At 37.5% G+C, this 23,064-nt stretch overlaps 1 protein-coding gene across 1 annotated transcript; it reads right to left on the bottom strand.

The window, feature by feature from the left end:
- Nucleotides 1-840: 840 nt before the first annotated feature.
- Nucleotides 841-22,566, bottom strand: CIBAR1 (CBY1 interacting BAR domain containing 1). The gene is made up of 8 exons (XM_086741016.1): nucleotides 22,428-22,566; nucleotides 20,168-20,402; nucleotides 17,582-17,650; nucleotides 12,899-13,000; nucleotides 9,077-9,181; nucleotides 7,843-7,956; nucleotides 7,077-7,196; nucleotides 841-1,660 (listed from the first exon to the last, which is right to left on the bottom strand). Exons 1-8 carry the CDS (start codon nucleotides 22,457-22,459, stop codon nucleotides 1,553-1,555), a joined length of 885 nt encoding a protein of 294 aa, XP_086597142.1. The 5' UTR covers nucleotides 22,460-22,566; the 3' UTR covers nucleotides 841-1,552.
- Between the last annotated feature and the right edge of the window lie 498 nt (nucleotides 22,567-23,064).

The following is a 23,064-nucleotide window of genomic DNA, read 5'->3' as shown; positions in this document are numbered from 1 at the left end:
AAAAAAAAAAAAAAAAAAAGAAAAATCTCTTTCTGTATCCCAGCTAATCTTTTAGTGGGAATTAATCTGAGCACTACTTCCTTTTTTATTCAGAATTCCTTTTTCAGGGCGTAGTACAGAAATCATTGCTATTTGCATATATCTGCATTCTACAAAGACCTGGTGTAGTCATGAAGTTAACTACTTGTTTTGTATTACATGACCTCACTGAAATGGCAAAGTGGTGACCCTAATTCTGATGTTGTGATACAATTATTTATTGACGTGCCCTACTTGCTGAAATAGATGGGAATTCGTTACTTAGACACTTTTAAAGTTTTGGTTATTAGTACTCTACTCCCTGTCAACAGTAGTTCAATGTCAATAGTATGTAATTTTGGTGTAAAATTGTTTTCTGAGTTTAAAACAGAGGCCTGTATTGTGACATTTTAACTTACTTTCATCACATTAATTTTTGGCAAAGCCTGTCCAAACAAGTATGCATTGCATATTTTGCTTGAATGGACAAAGGCAGCATCAATATTAAAAATGCACTTCGTGGCTTGTTTCCCTAACTGAAAGAATATCTGGTTATAACTTAAGATTATTTTCCCAGTTACGAGTTTAAATTGTAGATTTATACATGTGTTCTTTCTACATTTAGCAGATACTAAAGCTGGAGACAAACAGTATGGTAGCAGCTTTCTCGCAGACAATTGTATGCTGTTCAAAAATGAAGACATGTAACCACCATCTCCAAACAGGATAAGAAATTGCACTAAAAATGTGTAATTTCTTGTATATCTGATGGAATTAGTAACTGAATCAACCATGTCACTAATAGAATAAATGTCAACTATATAAAATATCAACTAATTTTATTATGAAGGCACTTTTATTTAAAAGCAAAGCAGCATTAAAAGCAGGTACTGGGCTAGGTACTTAATGTTCACTCTGTATGTGTAAAGGAATCAAGTCATCTTAGTCAAGCCTGAGGAAAATGAGAAGGAGAAAACAATACACCTCACCCTGCCTTCTGCCATCCAAGGTGGGTAACAAAATGAAATGTAACAAGATTGTTGCTGTAATGAGTTTCTTAGGTAGTACAGTTACTTTAGGATGTATAAACCCAATTATGACAGGTACAGCTGGAGGACTTACTAAATCCAGGAGGTGTGTAGCTAGAGAATAAGGTAAATGTATTGGCAAAGTAACAAGCAAACCCTTATGTTCATAACAGCTTGTCAGCTCAGTGCAGTTTTGGACACTGTTCATCATGTAAGTTTAAGCAAATGTGACTGCAATATAACATCTAAGCAAATATAACACAGGATTCTATTTAAATATTTAATTTTCTAGCTACTGAAGTTGTCCATTTTCAGCAGATTCTGTTCCCTTATTTGAAACTCACCATTTGTTTCTGGCACTCAACACAAATTAGTGACAATTCTTGCTCCTGTTGGAATTTTAAAAATACAGCCTCAGTGAAGCTTTTGATTAACTCACAAAAGCCTTTATGTAAAGGGAAATCTCTTTTCCCCTAATAAAAAAAAAGACTCTTAGAACAGTTTTGTTATCTCACTTCCTTAGTAGCATCTAATTCCTCCTCCTCCTCTTCCTCATCTTCATCTTCATCCTCCTCCTCCTCCTCGTCATCTTTTCTTAGCATACTGCTGCAAATCTGATAAAACAAAAATCCATCAAAAGTAAATAAAGTGTTTGTTCTCCTGAAAGAAAAACTCTTCTCTGTTGGCATTTCCGATCCAAGTACTTGTAGGTTTTTTATTTAGGGGAAGGGAGGGGAAGTTGTGCCTTAACTCTTCAACTTCTAGTAACATGCACAATGTCAACACAAAGATACATGGCACAGAATATAAATACAATAATGATTTTTAAAAGCTAAAAAAATCCCTGTAGTTTTGAAAACTATTACAGGATAGGAAAAACTATGCATTGATCGAATTAATGTTTAAAATCAACAGGTCGCAATTCAGTTTTTTTCCCTGGGTTGGCTGTTGAGACAGCAGGCTGAAGATAAGTATTAAGCCTTAATCTTTTGAAGACATCAAACCTCTTCAGTTAAAATCTCAACACTATGCTGCTCTAAGCACTTTTTGAGAATAAATCAGACAAACTTTACTAGAAGAGTCTTGATTCATATATGAGCTTCTTTCCCTGCCCATCAGCACTTGCCCTTCAGAATGATACTATAGTCCTTTTTTGGTTCATCAGATGTTAAAAACAAGTGCCAGCTGCCAAGCTTTCATCTCATCTGACACATTCTACCATCTATCTAATTCCTATTGAAGACAGATTCTTCACAGAAGATGCAACATCTACAATTTAAAGTAGAATATATGTATTTTTCTTTCTTTCCTCATGAGAAAAGGAACATTAAGCTCAAAAGATAGTTATCCAAGTCATCTGGAATGCTTTTGAAAAATGATTTTAGGTTCAGCAGTTCTTTAAGGGCATCTGCAGCTCTAATTTTGGTTATATTTTCTGAGATATCTCACATACAGTGATATAATAAAACTTCGGTATTGAAGACAAAACTTGCCCCTCCCCTTTTTTTTTCCCCAAACAACTCCCTATTTTATAAGTCCTTAAATGCTGGTTATTAAATTGACTTCTGAGATTTCATAATTCATACAGCTATGTATGTAACAAAAGTTTTTTGTGTGAGCATAAAGCAAACTGCAATCATTGAACTAATGAAAGCAGAAGAATCCTTAGTCTTGATGCTCACAAAGTACATAATTCAGCTTGAAGCACATGATTGCTTACAAATCTCTGAACATAACATAAAATGGAGTTAATCATTGGATGAAGCTGGGTTAACTTGAGTCTAAATGCCTAAACCAGCAATCTTTCATTCTGTGAAAAAGGGAAAAGACAATGACACTGATTTGGAATTTGAGATTAAGGAGTGCTGCAGATTGAGCCTGTTAAGGTAGCTTCATTTCAATGGACAGACTAATTTTCCAAGTTTTTTTTTCTAGTTAAGAGCATCTGAAATTCTTAAGCAGAGCTTCAGTCGTATTTCTGAATAAAAGCTGCCCTTTACCATTTCCTGAAATAAGGGGTGCTGGTTTAGCTTTTGGCAGTTTTTTCTGCTCACTATTCAAGTACCTCTAACTATGCCTCTTAAGTACCTCTAATCATGAGGTTTAATAAGACCAAGTGCAAGGTCCTGCACATGGGTTGGGGCAACCCCCAGTATCAATACAGGCTGGGGGATGAAGGGATTGAGAGCAGCCCTGCTGAGAAGCATTTAGGGGTACTGGTGGATGAAAAGCTGAACGTGAGCCGTCAGCATGCACTTGCAGCCCAGAAGGCCAACCGCATCCTGGGCAAGTGCGATAGCAGGTTGAGGAAGGTGATTCTCCCCCTCTATTCCACTCTTGTGAGACCCCACACCTGGAGTACTGCATCCAGCTCTGGAGCCCCCAATATAAGAAGGACATGGACCTGTTGGAGAGGGTCCAGAGGAGGGGCCACGAAGATGATAAAAGGGCTGGAGCACGACAGGCTGAGAGCTGGGGCTGTTCACCCTGGAGAAGGGAAACCTTATAGCAGCCTTCCAGTACCAAAAGGGGGCCTATAAGACAGGGACAAACTTTTTTTACAATGAGGGTGGTGGAACACTGGAGCAGGTTGTCCAGAGAGGTGGTGGATGCTCCATCCCTGGAAACATTCAAGGCCTGATTAGATGAGGCTCTGAGCAACCTGATCTGGTTGGAGATGTCCCTGCTCCTTGCAGAGGGGCTGGACTAGATGGCCTTTAAAGGTCCCTTCCAACCCAAACCCTTCTATGATTCTGTGCTGTAATTAGGTAAATAATGAATCAAATATTATCACTGATGGCACTGAGGTGGTGGTCAGATGGCTAATCTAAGAACCAAACTGGATCAGAGAAAGGAACATGAGAAAGGAAACTAGGGAGTTTAAATCTATCTTATTTTGCCATAAAGCTAGAACATATCAGTACCTGAAAATTTAATTTTTGATTACTTACTGCTAAAAAAATTGTCTAATTTAAAAAAAATTAATGGAATTTGATAATTTGTTGCTCATAAACATTTTTATGTGAAAATGAATTCTCTCAGTTTGCATGTCTGATGACTGTCCTTGCTTAAGCTGTTAAGCTGCACATTTCACTGCATGTGCTACTACAGAAATCATGGCAATTCTCTCATGTCTTACACAGCGAGCAGTGTTGAAACACTTGCATGCAGACGTTTTCAACCATGGTTAAAGTGATACTTTGCTGTGTTAGAGGGCAGAGGCAAAACAGATGGCTATATTTAATGCATGTGATAAAACTTGTTTAGTTAAGTTTGATTTAAAATATCTGGAAAAGGTCATTCTCTTCTGCTATAGTTCTAAAATATAGCATGCCAGCCTGAATCAAAATGCTGGAGATAGTTTTGCACTTCACTTGGCAATTTAAGGGATTTACAAAGGATTGTCATGACAAACTTAAATAGCCTTTTCAGAACTTGTGTAAAACTAAGTAGTTGCAATAATCATGTTTAAAAAAAGCCCTTAAAGCCCTGAAGAGACTTTCTCATAATGGGGAGCCTTCCTGTGAAAACCAGCTTTCCTGGTACATAGAAGTTTTCTCTCCTGATCATACTAATTGCATAGAAATGGCAAAATGAAAGTCTTATTGTTGTACTGTCAATGCAGGTTGGGAGATTAATTCTAACAGAATTGCTCATTGCTCCTTTCCTTGTGGTTCTACAGTACCGTCTGCTAACTGAAGTCTGTCAGGTAGGATAGAGGAAGTAGCATCTCAATTGCTTCAGCTAGTCTGAGATGAAAACAACTATGCAAGTGAAGGGGGGAAAGAGCTGAGGGACAAAAGTATTAAGATGCACACAAAAAGATAGTGGTGTTTGCAAATTCCTGCTTTTGGTAATTAGGCCTGTAGTACCCCTTCCAGAATACTCACTCCAGGAGTAAGTGACAGGACACACTTAGATTATCATGTTGCTTGACAAAGCAACTTGACATCATGTTAAGAACCAGAACTTTAAAGGGATGTAGCTCTTTGTGAAGAAATGAATCAAGCTCAAGGAGTACTTTAGATTTTTAAGATGGAAATAATAAAGAAAGGTAGTCCACAGAACCAGAAATAAATTCCAGGATGGTATGTGCTAAATCCTCTGAAAGACAAGTATTGTGTTACCAGCACAGTTTATCCCATCTGGTATGCAGTGACTTCCCGCCCCGCCCCCCCACCTACCGGTTAGTGTTTATTTTCCCCCCCTGTAGTCTTAGTCTTTGCGATTCTGTGAACTGCTTACCATATTATTTGTACTGCGTTAAACTGAAAATTCTGAAGTACTGCAGTATGGTCAGTAAATGATTACATGTAGCATGAAACCAGATTTGTGAAAAGTTTAGGAGTGAAAGATCCACAGAAAGGTAAAACAAGTCACCTGAAGGTTTTTCTGAATGCAGCACTTTTTGCTAGCGAGATGTTTGGTGGGTTCCAAGATTAGAGCCTTTCATGTAATTCAAGGTGCTGATCCTGATGCCCTTCACAGAATCTGGAAGGGCAGTGCAGGGGGTGTACAGAACACAATGCCTGTCTCTCCTCTACTGCACTTTAGTGACTGCGTTAGTAGCGTGTTCCACCTCTTTTTTCTGCCGTGTGATCCTCCTCTGCAGATATGCTGCTGCACAGCAGAGTAAGGTGATGTTATTTTGAAATGTATTGCAGTTGCCCTCTAGATCCAAGATGACTGTGACTTCCAGTTCTTCTCAGATATTCTAGTGAGAGGTTAAGAGAACACTAACATCTGTAATTACAGCTAAAAGACAGGTCTAAGAGAGAAGTAAGCTAAACCTGTAAGTTAATAAAAATGGAGTTCCACACCATCTCTGAGATAAATCATAGTGTAGATACATTCAGTTTTCTGGTTTTTGTTTTGGTTTTTTTTTTGTTTTTTTTAACAGGAAGTCCAAAATATAGCTATCTGTGGAACCTCAAAGTAATTACAGATGCTTCTATACCCTTGATACAGTTTTACAGCACTGCAGGAAGTTCTCCAGGAAGATGGCAACAGATTTTTGACAGCTTCCTCTGGTCTTCCAAAAAATGAATGGGTAAACATTTTCTGAAGTACTTTGAACATGAAATTTGCTTGTTTGATAGGGAGGATAGGCAACGTATTCACAGTCAAGGTTGGTCTTCATGCACTGAATCACTGGATTGTTTTATCTTTTCAGATGGCATAACTCATACTTTCAGCAACACAATAACTCAACTGTAATGACTGATCCTTTCTGTGTTCAGAGCAGAGAAGGTGTAATGGTGTGTATGAAGTCAAGAAAGTTTTTAGTATTACAATACCAATGCATGATTCTATCCAAAGAAGAAAAGTGACAGGTGTACATTTTAAATCTAGCCATCTTTGTCTTTAACTGAAACACTGTTAAGAATCATCTTAGTTACATGATTAAGGCTGCAATAAAGAAAAAATAATTTAGCCATTTTGTGATGATATCTGCAAGTTTACTGCTGTAAACAAGTGTCAGATAGCTGGTTCAAAAGCAGTGGCACTTTTTCCATCTTTCACTTATTTTTATAATCCTCACCTGCTCTGCATTTTCAGAGTATAGGAGGAGAGGTTTGTTGGTCATGGGTTTGCTCTGCTGCTAGGAAGTATCACTAGTCTGAGTTAGGATCTGGTAGAGAATCCACACTCTAGGATCTGGATACTGGGACTAAGAATATGCAAGTGTTACTTACAGAATGTCACTTCTCTTTCTAATAAGCTCCTAGATCTTTCCTCTAGAAGATGCCCAGTTTGTTGATGGAAGAAATAGTAGCACTGGAAACAGCAGTTTTCAAAAGTAAACAGTACCACATAAAAAGCTGATTTTGCTTTTTCCTCAAATAAAAATTATATTTAGAAGCTGCATTATTGAAAGCTTAATATGATCTTTATGCCCTTGGAAGTCTCTCTTTGTAACTGTTCTGAACTGAGTAACGATAGTGGATTCAAGTACATTTATCTTAGCTAAGGCTCTACATAAGACATTGTTTTAATACAGATATCTAGCGTTTAATTTTTCTTTCTTACCTGTACTGTCCTCAATGAAGATTTTAAGGAGCCAGTTCTTTGCGGTGGGGACTTTGAATTAGCACGGACTATTTCTAAGCGAGATTGATAGTCTGGTGGATAAAGTGAACTCCGAAAAACCTGTTCAAATAAAGAAAGCTGTGACTTGGATGCCATGATACAGCTTGCAAGCTAACAATCACCAAGACTGAAGCTCTACAAAACTGCAGCATTTGACAATTAAACCTGCAAGAAAAGCAATTTTGTAAGAAATATCTCTTAATCCTAGAACAGCCTAATAAAAATACCCAATGACTGAAAGATGAAAACAAGCAAACAAAACTCAGAAAAGAAAGAAAAGAGACATTTTTAATGAAGTCATTAGTCTTTAGAATATCTTACCAGGGCAGTGTAAGATTTTCTCTTACTGTGCATCTTCACAGTGAGAGTCACTGCAGAGGTATTCTTTAAGAACTATGCTAAGCTTAGCTTAGCTCCAAGCTAAGCTTGGAGTGGCAGTTAATTTAGGAAAAGTCTCTTATCTGTATTTTGTGGGAAACATTAGAAGAGCCACTGCAGTTGTTCTGTGTTTTTAACATCTCTGAGTTTATAAATCTGCATGCTCTTACTTGAGAAGGGTAACAACTAGCTTGGTATACATAAGAAGATTGTTCTGGGAAGCTGAAACATATGTTGCATTTTCTGCCTGGGAAACATCTAGCTGCAAAGTGTGAAAACTGTTTTTATGCAGTAAGTAAATTGAAAAGCAAATCTTAATCACTCTTACCTCTAAATCTTCATTTTCATCAATATTTTGGATATTTTGGTAGGCAGCAGTATATATCTCTAAAGCTTTCCCATGAAATAACATTTCAATAGTTATAAATTCAGAAAATATGTTCTAAAAGAAAATGAAAACAAAGGTTTTCTTAATGCTGTAAAGCACACTTCCACTTCAAATACAAGAAATTACTGAATTTTGTACTTAGTGCTTATACGATACAAATAACTGCACAATACCTAGTACTTTTAAGTAGACAGACCTGAATAAATGCTGGCTGGGCTGTCACTTAGACAGTTGTCATTTCATACTAAATTCTAAATAAATGCTTGAAAAGCGAAGAGGAGACTCATTAGGAATAAATAAAATGTCATGATGAAAATTTACTTGATATTCCCTGATACATATTCAGAAGATGTTGTATTGATGGCAATATTTTTTAACTGTTTGGGGATAAATTATCTGTAAATTCTATACAGATCTATAATATACCAATAATTTTATATAATACAATATTCTTTATCTATTAAAGAAGAGTTAATGATGAGATCTTCAGTACTCACAATCTTTTTCATATTTTTCTAACATCAAGTACTTGTTGGTTTGGTTAAGTTTTTCAACCATCTTTCATTCTTTCCTATTTAGTCTGAGTTTTTTTTCCCCCAATAAAAAAAAAAGTATCTAACTTCAGCAATTTTATAATTAAATTTGAGATCGCATAATGTAAGTGTTTTTCAGTCACTCTAGTCTTTGTGACTTAAGCCACTTAATGTTTGACATTAAGAGAGAAATGAAAGCTTTGATTACTTGCAGTCACTAAGCATTTTGTGCTTTTTGCATCGGTAAAACTTTTAACTGCAGTAATTACACAAATTTCAGCATGGATAAAACATATTATTTACTTATCATTCTGTTAATTTGCAGATATTAATCCACATATATCATTACACTAACAAATGCAGCTACCAGTCAAGCAGAATATAGGAACTGTTGGAAGGTGCAGATGCTAAACAGTCTGATACAGGAACATTCTGAATTCAAGAAGACTAATTAACGGATTTTTCATTGCAGAATTAAATGATATTTGGATTATGAAATATTTGTGAATACCACAAAATTTAAATTTATGTAGGCTTAAGTTAATACTAAATGTTGCTAATCTTGCCAAAGAGTAACCACAGTAATTTTATTACGCAAGATGAAACATATATGTCATATACTCAAACACAAGCACACTTACTTTTATGTCCTTTATTTTCTGTTTCTCAAAATTATCAATGGTCTCCTCTAATTGCCGAGTTGTTCGAGTTGCATCCAGTGAAGCTCTCTGTAATTCACTTTCAGCCTGGTAAAGTAACATAAAGGTGAACTTAGTCCTGTATTTGATACAAAGGTATTTGCTCTAATTGCCATGAAAACATTTAAGTCTGGGTTTTCAAATACTACACATCTGTGTTTCTGTATTTGTAAATTTGCTTGTAGCTTAATAAACAAGTAAAGATGCCTTCTACACCACTGAGACTTGGATGTGAAACGTGAGAAGTGACCAGCTGCAGCCAACTGGGAAAGTTCCACTACCCTAATCCATTTTCTGTAATACTTACCTGCTAATTTCCCTTAGCCAGCTCTGACACTCAGCTGATGACAGTGACTTGGTTCAGGGAATTACCTTTTTTTACCCTTCAGAAAAGTTAAGGGTTTTTTTAAGCTGGAGTAAAGGAGAGGGCAGGAATGCACAGGCCAGACTGATGGATGAGCAGAAAAGATCACGCTTTATTTCCAAGTGCAGATCAACCTGCTGGGTCTAGAACAAATCTTTTCCAGTGTCATGTGCTGAACCTTGTCTTACTAAGTTCTTATAAATTATTTAAATAGACAGTAGAGCAGCAGCTGAAACTAATGCACTTCTCCCATAAATATCTCAATCAGCAGACTAGCGGTAATACAATTTTAAATCCAAAAACATTTCAGGTATTTTATATTTTTGCTATTTTTATATTATTATTAAAATACTTTATAAAAACATCTTCAGCAGGGCACTGGGAAGGGGACACACGAATCAATCTCTAATGCATAAATACATAAATACACAGTTTTTCTTATTTTGTTACTACAGAAAGCATTTTAGATCTCTATTTTAATTAGATGTAAACTATGAACTGTATAAAAATGCACACTACCATTTACATAAAGATATTGAAGCTAATCTGGTTAAGTAAAATCTGAAAACTATGTACTATTACAAAATAATGGTGTAAAGATGTAGGAGCTTGCACTTGAAGACTATAAAATTTGAGTGTAAACTTATTTTGTTTTCCATACATTACTGGTCAAACGTCATAGACTACTCAAGACAGTATTAACTTACAGGTTCTGTCAGTATCATCAGGAATCTATTCTGTCCTGAGATTCTGAATTAGTATATAGATCAAGTAATTGTATCCTACAATCAAGACGTAGGATTCTTCCCATTTCTACAACACAGCTACTTAAGAGAGGAACTTTTTTTTTAAAAAAAAATGGAAATAGACACCACAGACCCAGTTCCAATGATCTAGTCATTAGTGTCATATTGGTACGGAAACCTAAAGCATAAGGCATGCTCTGTCACTTCTTTTTCTTTGATTAAAATCTGGTAACATTACATTACAAGATTTTCAATTGAAACAATCTCCTTAAAAAACCAGTTTGAAGTCATAGAAACAATTCTGCCATTACTGGGCAAACAAAATTGGTAATGATTTTTAGTAGTACGTAACAGGTTCTTCTCCCTTTCTTGATTTTGCCCAAAACACAGAGGGGAAACGGTACGAAAAGACATTTTGTGTATTCTCAATTACTACCATCAGTCACTCTCTGTAAATGAAGGCAGCTGTTATGCATAAGCAGGCATTACACATACAAATACAGTATGTTATTTCTATGATAATCAAATATATCTTCTCGATCCATCTTAAAATAGACTGCCCAGATTTTCTGCACAGATGCTTTGGGAAAGGAATTTTGTTTGTTGTAGAGCAAAATGTGTCTAAACTTGCAGAACCTGCAGAGTTTGCACAACAGCAGTTTGATATTTTCTCTTCTGGAACACTCACCTGTGACTGGAAATATTAGTAAAGGAAAAAATGGTAAAATAACAATTAATATTCATTAAAGTATCTGTTTTCACTTCTACTTTTAATATATTATGATTTACCTCAGATACTTCAAAACTTCTGTGTACTTGGAGCGTGCTATTATTATGTTGCCTGAAACTTCCTGCTGTAAGACATTACTTACAGTCTGTTATAGCTTTGCCAGAATTCAAGTATCCAGGCCAAAATATTTCAGGACAGCTGTTTGTCTTGGACTTAGGGTTCGGTTACATATATTTGTTCAAAGAAACAGAAATAAAAGTAAACAAATTAATTAGACAACCTAGGTAGACCATTTCAGAAAAAAAACATCATTTTTTTTTTATTTGTAAAAAATGCATTTTTGTATTTAAAAAAAATCTAGCAAGGTTTTATTTTCAAAGCTGTACTACTTCCAGGTTGTATAAGATGGATTTGAAATCTGGGAGTGAGTACAGATCCTTTGCTATGTGTGGCTGACGTTTTTGTCTGCTGAAACATCACAGTTGCTCAAGAACAAAAGAACCACTGCTGGAGCCTAACAACTATGCTATCATCAACAAACATGATGAAGCCTCTCTCAGACATAAAATCGGACCTGCACACATGCTCAAAAGCAAATGAACATATTCCTGCTCCCAATACTTTTTATGCATTTTGTGCTGATCTTTTTAAAATGCAAATATGTAGCATTTGGTGCCTCTGGCCATATGCAAAACCAGACTGTACGGAGATTTAATAACTCTTCAGGCAACGTCTTAAGTACAGGAAGCACAGGTGTTACAAGAAGCTAGGCCACAGAAGAATATTTGGGAGTAGCTTAGCAAAGAGACAAGAAGGAACGAGCTAGGGTGCCATGAAATCAATGGGAATTTGTGTAAGAGAAAGAAAAATAGGACCAGGCTCTCTTTGGGGAGAATAGCTTACTGTCATTATTTACTCCCTTAATTCTGATGGAAGAGAACTGCATCACAGCTCAAGTTCTAACCCTACAGCTGACATCCATGTGTCTTTATTACATGACAAACTCTAATTAGCATTAGCCATCACTTGGTTTAACTAATTTGATTGATATTAAATGGGAATTCTTTGGCAGAGACAAAAATAAAATGTAATTCTCCTGCGTGGCATCACAATAATTTTCTCTCTTTCTGCAGTCCCATGGTCCAGTCACTAGAAAGATTTTGATTTCTGAAATAAAAGTTAATGAGTATCTACAAAGAACAGGACTGCTTCACTCCTGAGTCCACTGCTAAAGTGTAAGAAAAAATGAACAGCACATTGTCATTAACTTAGATGCTGTGTCATCCATAGGCATAAAGGGACTGAAGTAGGATTGCCCTGATCACCTTTATTTTTGCATTTCCTAGATTCCGATTGCTTCAGAATTTGAAACTTCAATGAGATTTTAATGGAAATTCCGTGGAGGCTTAATTTTTCCCTCTATAATACAGAACAGTATACTGGGGAGGGTCATTGGTCTTTTGAAAGGAAGATGAGTCTGGATGAGTATTCTACTAACAGAAGAACACTTTTTACTTTCACACTTCAACTCACAGCTGGAGGAAACTCATACCCCATCTAGGTACAACGAAGCACAACAACTACCACAATGACAGAGGAAAAACAATAAAACAAAAAATCCACAGAAGTTAAAAAGGAGCTATCTGATTATAATTCTTTTCAAAAACCTCCAAATTTCTAGATGCAATCTATGCCCTCCTCTCTTGCATAAACTTATCAAATACTTTGTAGTTTCTTTTCAATGAAAAAGGGAGTAACAAAGCAGCTATTATAACCTGTAACCCATCATAAAGTTTAAGAAAAGATTCAACATAGGAAGCAGTTCCTCTAAAGAGCATTCTTCTCTTATTACTTTCTAAGCACGATAGTTTAATTCCTGAGAAATTTAAAAAATATTTCTTATAGCCACTAGAAATACAGGATACAATAATGTGTCGATCGGATGGATTCCGCTGACGTGTCTTTTCCAGTTGAGATAATTGCTTGGCTTCTCGGTTCTTTGCTGTTAAAGTTGCTTTAAGATCATCCTGGAAATAAAATGTTTTAGACATGTTTGAAATAGATCTAATACAAAGTGCACTTTTCTTCATACATGCAATGCCTAGAAAACATGAACGAAACTTCTGATTTAAACAAGATCAGATTTTACTGATGTTATCCAAGAGAGTTTAGTACCTTGCACAACTCTCTGTAACACACACTATAAATTCTGGGGAAAAAAGAAGATATTTACAGCTTTTCATGAAAAGTACAGTAGATGGTCAAAATCTGAGATCCCCAAAGCAGTAAGACAACAGGCCCATTCTCAGCTTAGGAATGGAATAAAGGTGGCATTTAGAACTAAAAAGTGGCATCAAATAAACCAGTAAGAAAAAAAACAAAGCAGGCAGCAGTCAATACCAATCAGAAGTTATTGAAGAACACAGAACTGCTACACAGAGCTTAGAGTGCCATAGAAGATCCATGGCTGAAAGGGCTAAACTGCGTATTTATAATGCAGTTAGAAAGGTGTTTAAAAACATTTGGAACAAAAGACATCCCAGAAATAATGTAGCTGGAGACAACGAAACTTAGTGATACAGAAGAGGCAGAAACTGGTGATAAAATATGTTGCTCTGCATTTTGAATAGTAGAAAAGTAGGGTGTACTTCTAGGAATATCTGTGACAATTTAAGAATGTTAACATACTACTCTCAAATTATTTTTCATGCTATAAAACTGTGTTTTGCAAATAGTTTGGCATACATGGAATCTAAGATTGTCAGTCAGATATTTATAATTCCATTGACCCTGGCATGGGAAATGACATTAATTTTGATGGCTCTAATTTAAAGGAGCATAGAACCATAGAATAGTTTGGGCTGGAAGGGACCTTTAAAGGTCATTTGGTCCAGTCCCCCTGCAAGAAGCAGGTAGCAGTACCTTAGAAAAAGCAGAAATACAGCTCAAATGAATCAGTCGTAAAATCTGAGGCAGTAGTTGGGCATGCATTTCAAACCGTCATTTCCTCTAAAAAGAGCAGTTCCCGTCTATCTACCATTCCAGAACAGAGTGGATCAAAGCTATTAAAAACTCTCATCTTGGGAGGCTGTCTGTGCTCCTTCCCTGGGTTTCAAACTGTTAACACGGTTATATGTCTCCTTCACCCAGACAGGCACACAACCAAGAATGTGTCTCTTTGAAAAAGTTCTGTGATCCTGTGACCAGATCACTAGTCAAAGACAAGCACAAGCATGCCAAATTGCTGTGCTTCTTTAATTATGACTCTGTACATGAGGTCAGGATCAAAACACACAGTTTCCCCTTTGCTTCTGTCCTTACTGTCTGTTTGTCCTTGTGTATATGACTGTCATTTTCCTTCATCTTTAGGGGCACAGAGCTCATTTCTGGTAATAAAAACAACCGCATCTTTAGGCCACCCAAACTAGTTTTGCTGCTGTTTTTTCAAAAGGGAATTTTCACCACCTTTAGGGCCATGTGAAAGACTGCTTTATGAAACCATGCAGCTTCAAGAAAAGTAAGAAACAAAAAGACTTCTTAATGCTTTACATTTTAAAATTTAAATTATAGATAGAGAAAGAGAAGATAAAACCATTTATTTTTGCCATAGTTTTGTATCTAATGGTCACAGCTGCATGTTTACTGTTATTTAATGACTGGGCCCTGTTAACAGCCTGACTTCTAGGCCCACTTAAAACAGTCAATCAGATTTAACGCCGTGGCTGAAAGCATTCTGACTTTCATGCAAAGTGTACATGAAAGTGCTAAGGAAACCACTAGAGTGACCATTATAAAATTCAGGGTTTTTTTTTCTCTAGCACACCGTGACTTTGGAAATACCTACAGGGAGTGCACTGTTCCTTTTTCTAGCTCTGTTCTCTGTGGCAACAAGAGCCATGATACTTCTCTGTGCTGGCCAGAGCCTGACAAAGATTTGGTGCTACTCTGGCTATAGTGGTGGAGCTATATAAGTTTTGGATGTACAAAGACAGGGCATGGTTACATACATATTTTATCTAAAATGTTGAAAAACTAAAAAGGGTGCAGAAAAAAAATTGAAAAAATATTCAGAAGCTGGGGAAAATGCCATTAAGGTGCAAGAATTAAGGTCAACATTTTTAGCTAACTGAAAAGAATGAAAAATGGGTTTTACTAGCATCTAAATACCTTCACCCAGAAAGAAACAGCACATCACAGAACCCTTTAATCTCAGTGGAACATACAACAAGAACCAAAGATCAGGTCAAACACCAAGTATCAACTAACCACTACCGCTAACATTCCCCTCCTCCATCTTCACACCAAGATTTGATGTGTTTTTGGAAAACATGCTTTAACTACACCCAAGGAGAAATGGAATGGAATGTAATAGCCAGTGAGATAAAGGAGAGATACAGAGAATATAAAATTATTCATAGTCCCTCTGGCTTTAAACTATGAATTCATGTCACACGTAAGAACTCTGGTCACCCATGTAATTTCAAACCATACAGAAGTACAGCTACAGTCCATCCACCAGACAATGAGCTGGCAGATCCTCATCACTGTACTGTTACCTGTTATAGTCACTGAAGTTATTAAAGCAAACCAGTTCTTTCTTCTGCAGGTAGGTCACCTTGGTTTTATGATGTCCTGTTTTAGATGAAGGAAAGGAACCAGGAACAGAGTTGCCAAAAAGCAGAAAAGTGAAGATTGATATATAGAACAATGAAACAGAAGGAAATCCTGAAATCCTACACTGAAGCTGCATTACAGGACAAGGATATCACACTAGCTTCCACTGAAGCTGCCAAATCCTGCCCCAGAGAGCTACTCAGCATAGTAAACCAGGACACATGAATGAAACAATCGTATTACACTAGCAGTTAAATGACAACTCTATTCTGATTGACTTGGGCCTCTTCAAAGCATTTAGTATCACAGGACAGTGATGTCTTACCTGACAGAAGTAGCAACAGTTCTTTTTAGATACAGCACAAAACCAGTTTGTGTACACCCTGGAGCAGATCCAATAAGTTGCAGTGATGACATATTCTGCCTGGTTTTACTTCACGAGCTAACGTAGTTACACGTAAAGCAGTCTTACAACTAGCACCCTGTGCTAGCTTTATATGAGTGACAAAACTTCCTTTTTCACTAAAAATGTCCCAGTGTCTAGAGATGGTAATAACTGAAGACCAAACAGTTGAAGTTTTGATCAAAGTTTATAGTAACTGAGGGAGGGGGGGATGATAATTTAATGGCCTACATGTTTAGTTCAAAGGTACCTTGATAAAATAGTTAGTCCCATCTACAGTTTAAGAATGTTCTTGTACTCACTGTAGCTATGGTAAACATTACATAATGCTTTCTGTCATTATGAATGGCAAAACCCACAGGAAATGCCATTCACTGTTGCAAGGGATGACTTGGCTTGATCTCCTCAGAAATGCTATTGCCACAAACACACGAAACTCTTCTTCCACCCTCAACATTTATATCCTATAGCATACACTCAGTCATTTCTAGGTCTCACAGACTGGGTTTCAGAGAGACTATTAACATACCAAATTCTAGTCTACAACTCTACTAAGGACTGCCACATGTAGCACCACTCAGGTGCAAGATGTATTTCCTTCATGATTGTTTCTCTAACAACCAAGGGAGATAGCAATGCAGTAAGTTCTGAATGCTGTACTCACTTCTTCACGGTGTTGAAAAGATATGAGCACAAAAACATATGAAAAATGTTTCAGTTTGAGGTGCAGCGCCACAAGGTACTCAAATTAACCACGATGAACACACGATAAGATCTTTGCATGTAAAATAACATCAAATATTAATCATTTTACCTTTTGCTTTACATAGATTGTGATACAGATATACACATCAATTACAGATTAGAGTTTACAGGATGAAGGTAACCTCTAGATAATAGATATACGAGTATTCAGAAGAACTGATTTCATCCCATAAACTAATATTTGCGTATTAAAATTTACTTGCTCAAGCTATTCCTCCTGGAGGAAAGAAATTTATAGATAACTGTCATCTGATATTTATAAACTGTTTCCAGAATATAGCAAATGAAGAGACTTCAGTTTTTTTGTGTATCTTCAGTCATCCTGATGACTTTGCACCACAGAGAGGGATTCAGGCCACTACCTATTCATCAGTTTCAAAAAATGTCTTCTACATTATCAACTTCAATGTAAAACGCAATTCTAAGTTAGAAAATCTGTTAAAAGCAGCATCTAGACAACTAAGAGCCAAAAGCATTACATGTAATTCACCTTTTGGAATTCTGAATAATAAAAAGAATTAAATTATTTGTAAAGAAAAGTGTCCTCAATTTGCACTATGCAGGAAATTTCACACTACCCACAATGCCTTTTTTTTTAGCATTTCCTTGTGCTCCAGGAGTCTAAATATCCTTGTCTTCACATCAAAGCTTTTTCCTCCAACATATATGTAGCTTAAATTCATCAGGTGTATTACTATATAATTTAGTTAGACTGATTGCTTCAATATGAAAAATCAGAACCACTCCTCCCTGCAAAGCAGAAGTTTTCAGCTGAGTGGCCAGAACATTAAAATGTACCTTTTGAGAAAACAGACATTTAACCTACCCTTTTAAGTTTCACTATGGTCCCGTAACTTTTCAGAGGTTCAACAACCTTGGCCTCAAGCCTGTCAACCTACAAAAGAAATCACAAGGTCACTAAAATCATCTGCATCTATGGTGTGCAGAAACAGGAAACAATTCATTTACTAGTGACTCATCTTATTAGGAGTTTAGTCCATATATGCTGAAAATACAGTGGGATGGAGGTTTTAAAAATAGTGCAAAAATCAGAGTTAATTAAATTAACCAGTAAATCATTTGTATTTTGAGGAGCTCAAGCTGATTTCTAGCCGCATTCCTTTTTCTTCATTGGCAATACATAAAGATAAATAAAACATGAAGATTCTAACAACTGAGTACTAAATACATCAGCTGCATCCGGGATATCTGTAGCTTTCTATCTAAATTTAAAGATCAATGTATTTGATCTACACTCGTTGATAGACACTTCTGTTCTTAAAAATAATGGAAAGAGCATTGTAAGTACTGAAAATATTAAAACCACCAACAATAGGTTGTGTAAAATGCATGAATGCTCTCACAGATGAGTGCATCTGAATTTTTGTTTCAGTTCTCCTAGTCAGAAAAACAGCTACATATGGTCAGACAGGCAATCGGATAAGACCTGTCTGCTTGTTAAAATTGGCAATACTGCCCCTGTGGCTCCAGCATAAGCTGCTGATGACTTTGGACCAGTGAGCCATCTGGTCCAAATTAGGATAAGGTGCATACCTCTACTAGGAAGGGACAGACATTACGCTCCCTTCTAAACTGGCAGTCACCAGCCAGTCAAAATCTATGCCAACTGAGCAAGCATTTCTCCTTTACTACACTCTACCAGTGCACTGTCAAACAAGTTAACTTAAACTACCAATAGAACAGAACGGAATAGGGCAGTAAGGCTCTAAACGAAGCACATGATATAGACATACCAAATAACCTGCCTGTCTTCCTTGCTTTCCCTTCCACGTGTTGGGGAAGTACTTCACACCTCAGCATTTATATACCTAGCACTGCAGCTGAAGACCAGAAATCGATAACCCTTATGAGCTAATTTTCTCTTGCCCATATTGTCAGTATACATTAACTCTTAATTAACCTGATGCCCAAAAGAAATAAAGCTGAGATTACGTATTTGGTTTTCATGAGCAAAGGAGAACTTGATTAACGGCTAAAAGCTGCTCTTTTCCTTTGCTGCTTCTGCCTTTCTTCCTTCAAAGGGCATTGGTGGTTTGGGGATAGGCATGGCAGGAGGATGTAGGCCAAATGTCAGTTTTTTAAAACACACTTAAAAATCAACAGAAGTAAAACTGAAGTTGTTGCATAGGTATCTCGAAATTACAGATTCATAGTTTAAAGATGAAAACTGAGAGAGAGATCATGCAGTCTGACTTCACATAAACTTTTGTCCATAATATAAATTTACCCTCTTAACAGAAGGATAAATTGCTATTACATCAATTGAAGCATAAGGATCTAAATGTGGCTTAGCTGGAGCCAGATGCGTAAGTTTATGGGGTGGGGGGGGTGGAAATCTCACTATCCACACCCTTGGATTTCTTACTACTTCTTAAAAATCTGGCTCTGAATACATTGTTAAAGATCCATGTGTATTTCTTGTTTTTCAAACTCTCTACTTAGTAGACTAGATACCTCATCGATTAACTTATTTTAAAAGATTTTCTTTTTCTGCTTCGTTAATACAGAAATACAACTGGCAATGTTTTTTTTTTTTTTTTTTTTTTAAAAAAAAAGTCCTATCTGAAAACATCAAGAACGTCAACTATTTCAGTCTCTTTTTAAAATTATAGTGCTTCTTAGCTTTACAAAACTACATACGGGAATTTTCTATGCCCTACTGAAAGAATAGATATGTACTCCAAACCTAGTTTGAGTACATGTGAATTAATTTATTCTTTCTTAAATCTCAGCATTTGGAATTTTGGATCATAAGTTACAGTTTGACAGGCTCTGCACATAGATGTGTAAGTGATATAAACACCTTTCTTCACATTCTCACTTACCTAGCAGAAATGTGACTACATTGTCACACGTGGTCCAAATCAAGTTTGTACTTCTAGCATTGAACCACAGGCTTATGAAATCTACAGTGGTCCCTGACATCACCTCAGAGGGGCTGTCAGTGCCCAGTGAAGGATTCTAGTTAGTATTCTCTTCCATACTGCTTGCGATAACAGATTTGGCAAAAGGAAAATGACTGATTTTACCTCAGCTGCTGCTAGACAACTCGAGTCACAAAACTAAAAAACCACCTTATTAACTGTAAATAATAAACCAAAGCCTAAGGCGAGTAAAAGACTTGCTCTGTCTGAAATTCTGCGAGTGCTCATATGGATAATTTCACTGACTTCAACAGGACTAATCACAGGTAGTTTTCACTAAGTTATTAGCAGAGTGAATTATGAAAGCTTTGGCAGCCTATCCTGCTCTGCCACTAATGCATTTAAAAAGTGGCTTCTCCCATGTTTATCTCATGACTGCAGAGTATATAGCTTTTCCCTTATAATCACAGACAAGTAACTGAAAAGTTCAGATGGCAAACACAACATGTACAGCTTTAATTTTGTACCTCTGCCTGGCGATAATCCTGAAGTCTGGAAAATTCATCTGCAAAGTTTTTCAGTCCAACTTTTAAGTTTGGTGTCTCTGTGGCTGCATATGCATATATTTCATTTACTAGAAGATCTGCTTTGTCTCGTAGTCTGGCAGTTTTACGTACATATCCAGCAAATATTTGGCACAATTCACCAAAATGTTTTTCCACATTTGAAACAGCATCTTGTATTTGTCTAGTCTGATTGTCCCTGGTTACCAAAGAAAAACAAGTGAAAAATAGGAAGAGGACAAATGGTTACAACACATACAGAATAAAAACTATGTAATTATATTATGAACAATTTATATAGGATTTGGACATCCCATTTCAGTGCAAAACAGAAATCTATTCTTAAAAAGATAACATTGTATCAGTCTGATGTAATATGTGCTTATTTATCAATGAATAACAACAACTAAATAAAAAGCAGGATTTATACTTAAAAATAAAGATCCAAGAAAGGCAAAACAAAAATCACAAAAATCAGCTCAGAAGTTTTCCTCCTGTGTTTAAGCAAAAGCTCACTATGTTGGTATTAATTATTAACATAGTGGTAACACCTACAGGTCTCAAACAAGGCTGGCTCATGTAGCTTCCTGCAATCTAAACAGCCAAGTCAATGGTCAGAGAAATTAGGCAGTAGAGAGCAAAGCTGTAAAGGTATTAAATGTTCTTTAAATTGTGAACAGGTACCAAAACTGCTCCTGTTCAGCAGTACAGTGGATAAATAATTCCAGGAACTAGAGAAGAAGTGAATGCATGCTCGTACAGAGGTAAAAACTGTAAAAACACAGAAAAACATTGATCACAGCAACATTTTTAAAGAAATTACATTAATTGAATTAATTTTTTATTTGACCCAAATACCTGTATGTTTTCTTATTAATGATCTAGATAAGTCATTCTGAATTTAAAATTAATGTATTTTACTTGCTATTTTGCTTTCCTATTCCTGTATCATTTGATGGTCTTACTTATGTTTCAGTGATACTATTAAACCAAATCAGTGTCAGTGAATTCATGTCAGTTGTTGATCTGACTGAATCAACTACAGGACAATTCAGCTAACAGTAACTGCCAGATACTGGGTCCGAGGAAGTCTCCATGATCTACATCGGGTGATTCATGTGATGTGGTGGAATTCTCAGCAAGAGAATTCACTCGTACCACCATCTTGGTGAGGGACAGAAAGGAAAGCTTCCATCCTTAGGCTATCCCCATTCCAAATTGTGACCAATATTTAACTATTAACTTAATATCACAACAGATGAAAATCAGAAAAAATTGGAAGAAATTTAATACTTTAAGACTAAACAACCATGCAGTCAATTCAAATGAAGAACATATTTCTTCAGGAACTCAATAACTATTTAGTAAAAATATTTCAGGCCAAAGTTCTGCTACAGGCAAAAACCCAGTTGTGTTGCTTCATGGCAAGCAGTCTAGAAGACTGTTCAAAAGAGATTTTGTTCAAAGAAAAAAAAAAAATTCCAAGTAAGTTGTTCAGATCTCCAAGACATGCTTGAGCATAGAACCATTTGAATAGGAAAGGTTTCACCCTGTGAGTGGGAAAGTAAGAGTCTCGTTAAGTATTAATAAAGTTGTTTTTCAAAATTAATTCTATCTGATAAAATCTTCAGAAGATGTACATCTTTCCTATTTTATTGGAAGATCTCCGTGTCAGAAAGTGCTCCTCTCCCGGGAGGAAGCCTTAAGGACATTTCCTCACCTACTTTACAATTTTGATCTCACAGTACTACCATGCAAATCATATTTCATTTTGGGACATGAAACACTACATTCCTCAGATGGGCGTGTGAAGTCGTTTTTTTTTTATCCCCACTCCTAATTATTTGTAACAGCTTAGAGGTGGCCACAAAATCATCAGCGAGAGGCCCGATTAAATCGGCAAGTCTTTCCTTCATCTCTGCACAGCACACTCTGCCTTGAAAAGTTTTACGGCCTCCACGTGACGAACACAGAGGCGGACCCCCCAGCCCCAGGGAGGTCAGCTGCCGTCGTGGGGACCGGGCCCGCATCGCCCCCAGACCCCCACCCCACTCCCGGGGTACCCGCACTGAAACGGGGCCTCCTCCCCTTGCCCGGCAAGGCCAGGCGACGCAGCCAGCCCCCGCCACGCAGTTCCCCAAGAGCAGCCCTCCGGTGGACGAGCAGAGACCCGCAACAGGCAGCGGGGCGGCGGCACCCCCGGGGCCTCCCCCCGTCCCGTTACCTGGCGTCCAGCCCGCGGCCCAGCAGCATCATGGCGGCGAAGGCAGCCCCGGCCCGGCGGGAAGGAGGGCGGTGCTCCGCGTGCGCTCGGTTTCCATGGTCACCGCCCGCCCTGGGCCCCACCCCCGGTCGGCCCCGCCGCCGCTTGGGGAGGCTTCCACGGGGCCTCCGCGGGATCGGCACCGACCCTCTCGGCGGTCTGAGGGTCGTTAGGCTCCCAGCCGCCGGCGGGCAGGGGCTGAGGCCTTCCGTTCCCCAGCTGGGTGTCCCCGGGAGAAGTGCAGAGCCAAGGCCCAGTCCGGCGCGGGAGCAGAAAGCGGGAAGGCTCGTGTTGAGCTCATAAGAAAAAAAAAATAAATAAAAAGTCAGAAAACGTGTTTTTTGGTAAATACTCTTTTTATGGTTTTTTTTTTTTTTTTTGCACATCGAGGCTTGGCAAGTGAGACCCAGTACCAGGGGAAGCGGCCCACTGCTTTGCTCCTCTGAGGGAGAGCTGCTGAGGGCCGGTAGCTGCAGGGAGAAATCCCGTGCAGCACCAGCAAAGGTCTTCAAAAAAAAGAAAAGAAAAAAACAAACTTAAACTCCCCCCAAATCCCTCTCCATGAAGACAACGTATCCCGATGTGACTCAGAGGGACC

Source organism: Chlamydotis macqueenii, chromosome 2 (assembly GCF_036417535.1).
Source record: "Chlamydotis macqueenii isolate bChlMac1 chromosome 2, bChlMac1.mat, whole genome shotgun sequence".
In the NCBI taxonomy this organism is placed as follows: Eukaryota; Metazoa; Chordata; class Aves; order Otidiformes; family Otididae; genus Chlamydotis; species Chlamydotis macqueenii.
Note: the sequence above shows the minus strand (reverse complement) of the source record. Positions and strands in the feature narration are given on the sequence as shown.

What these genes read in the sequence shown, in the direction of transcription:
- CIBAR1 (XM_086741016.1), bottom strand. Translation starts at nt 22,459, where the DNA reads ATGATGCTGCTGGGCCGCGGGCTGGACGCCAG. An exon ending in GGCCGCGGGCTGGACGCCAG is followed by an intron (nt 20,403 to 22,427) that starts GTAACGGGACGG and finishes TTTGGTAACCAG; the next exon opens with GGACAATCAGACTAGACAAA. An exon ending in ATGAAAATGAAGATTTAGAG is followed by an intron (nt 7,197 to 7,842) that starts GTAAGAGTGATT and finishes TTATTTGAACAG; the next exon opens with GTTTTTCGGAGTTCACTTTA.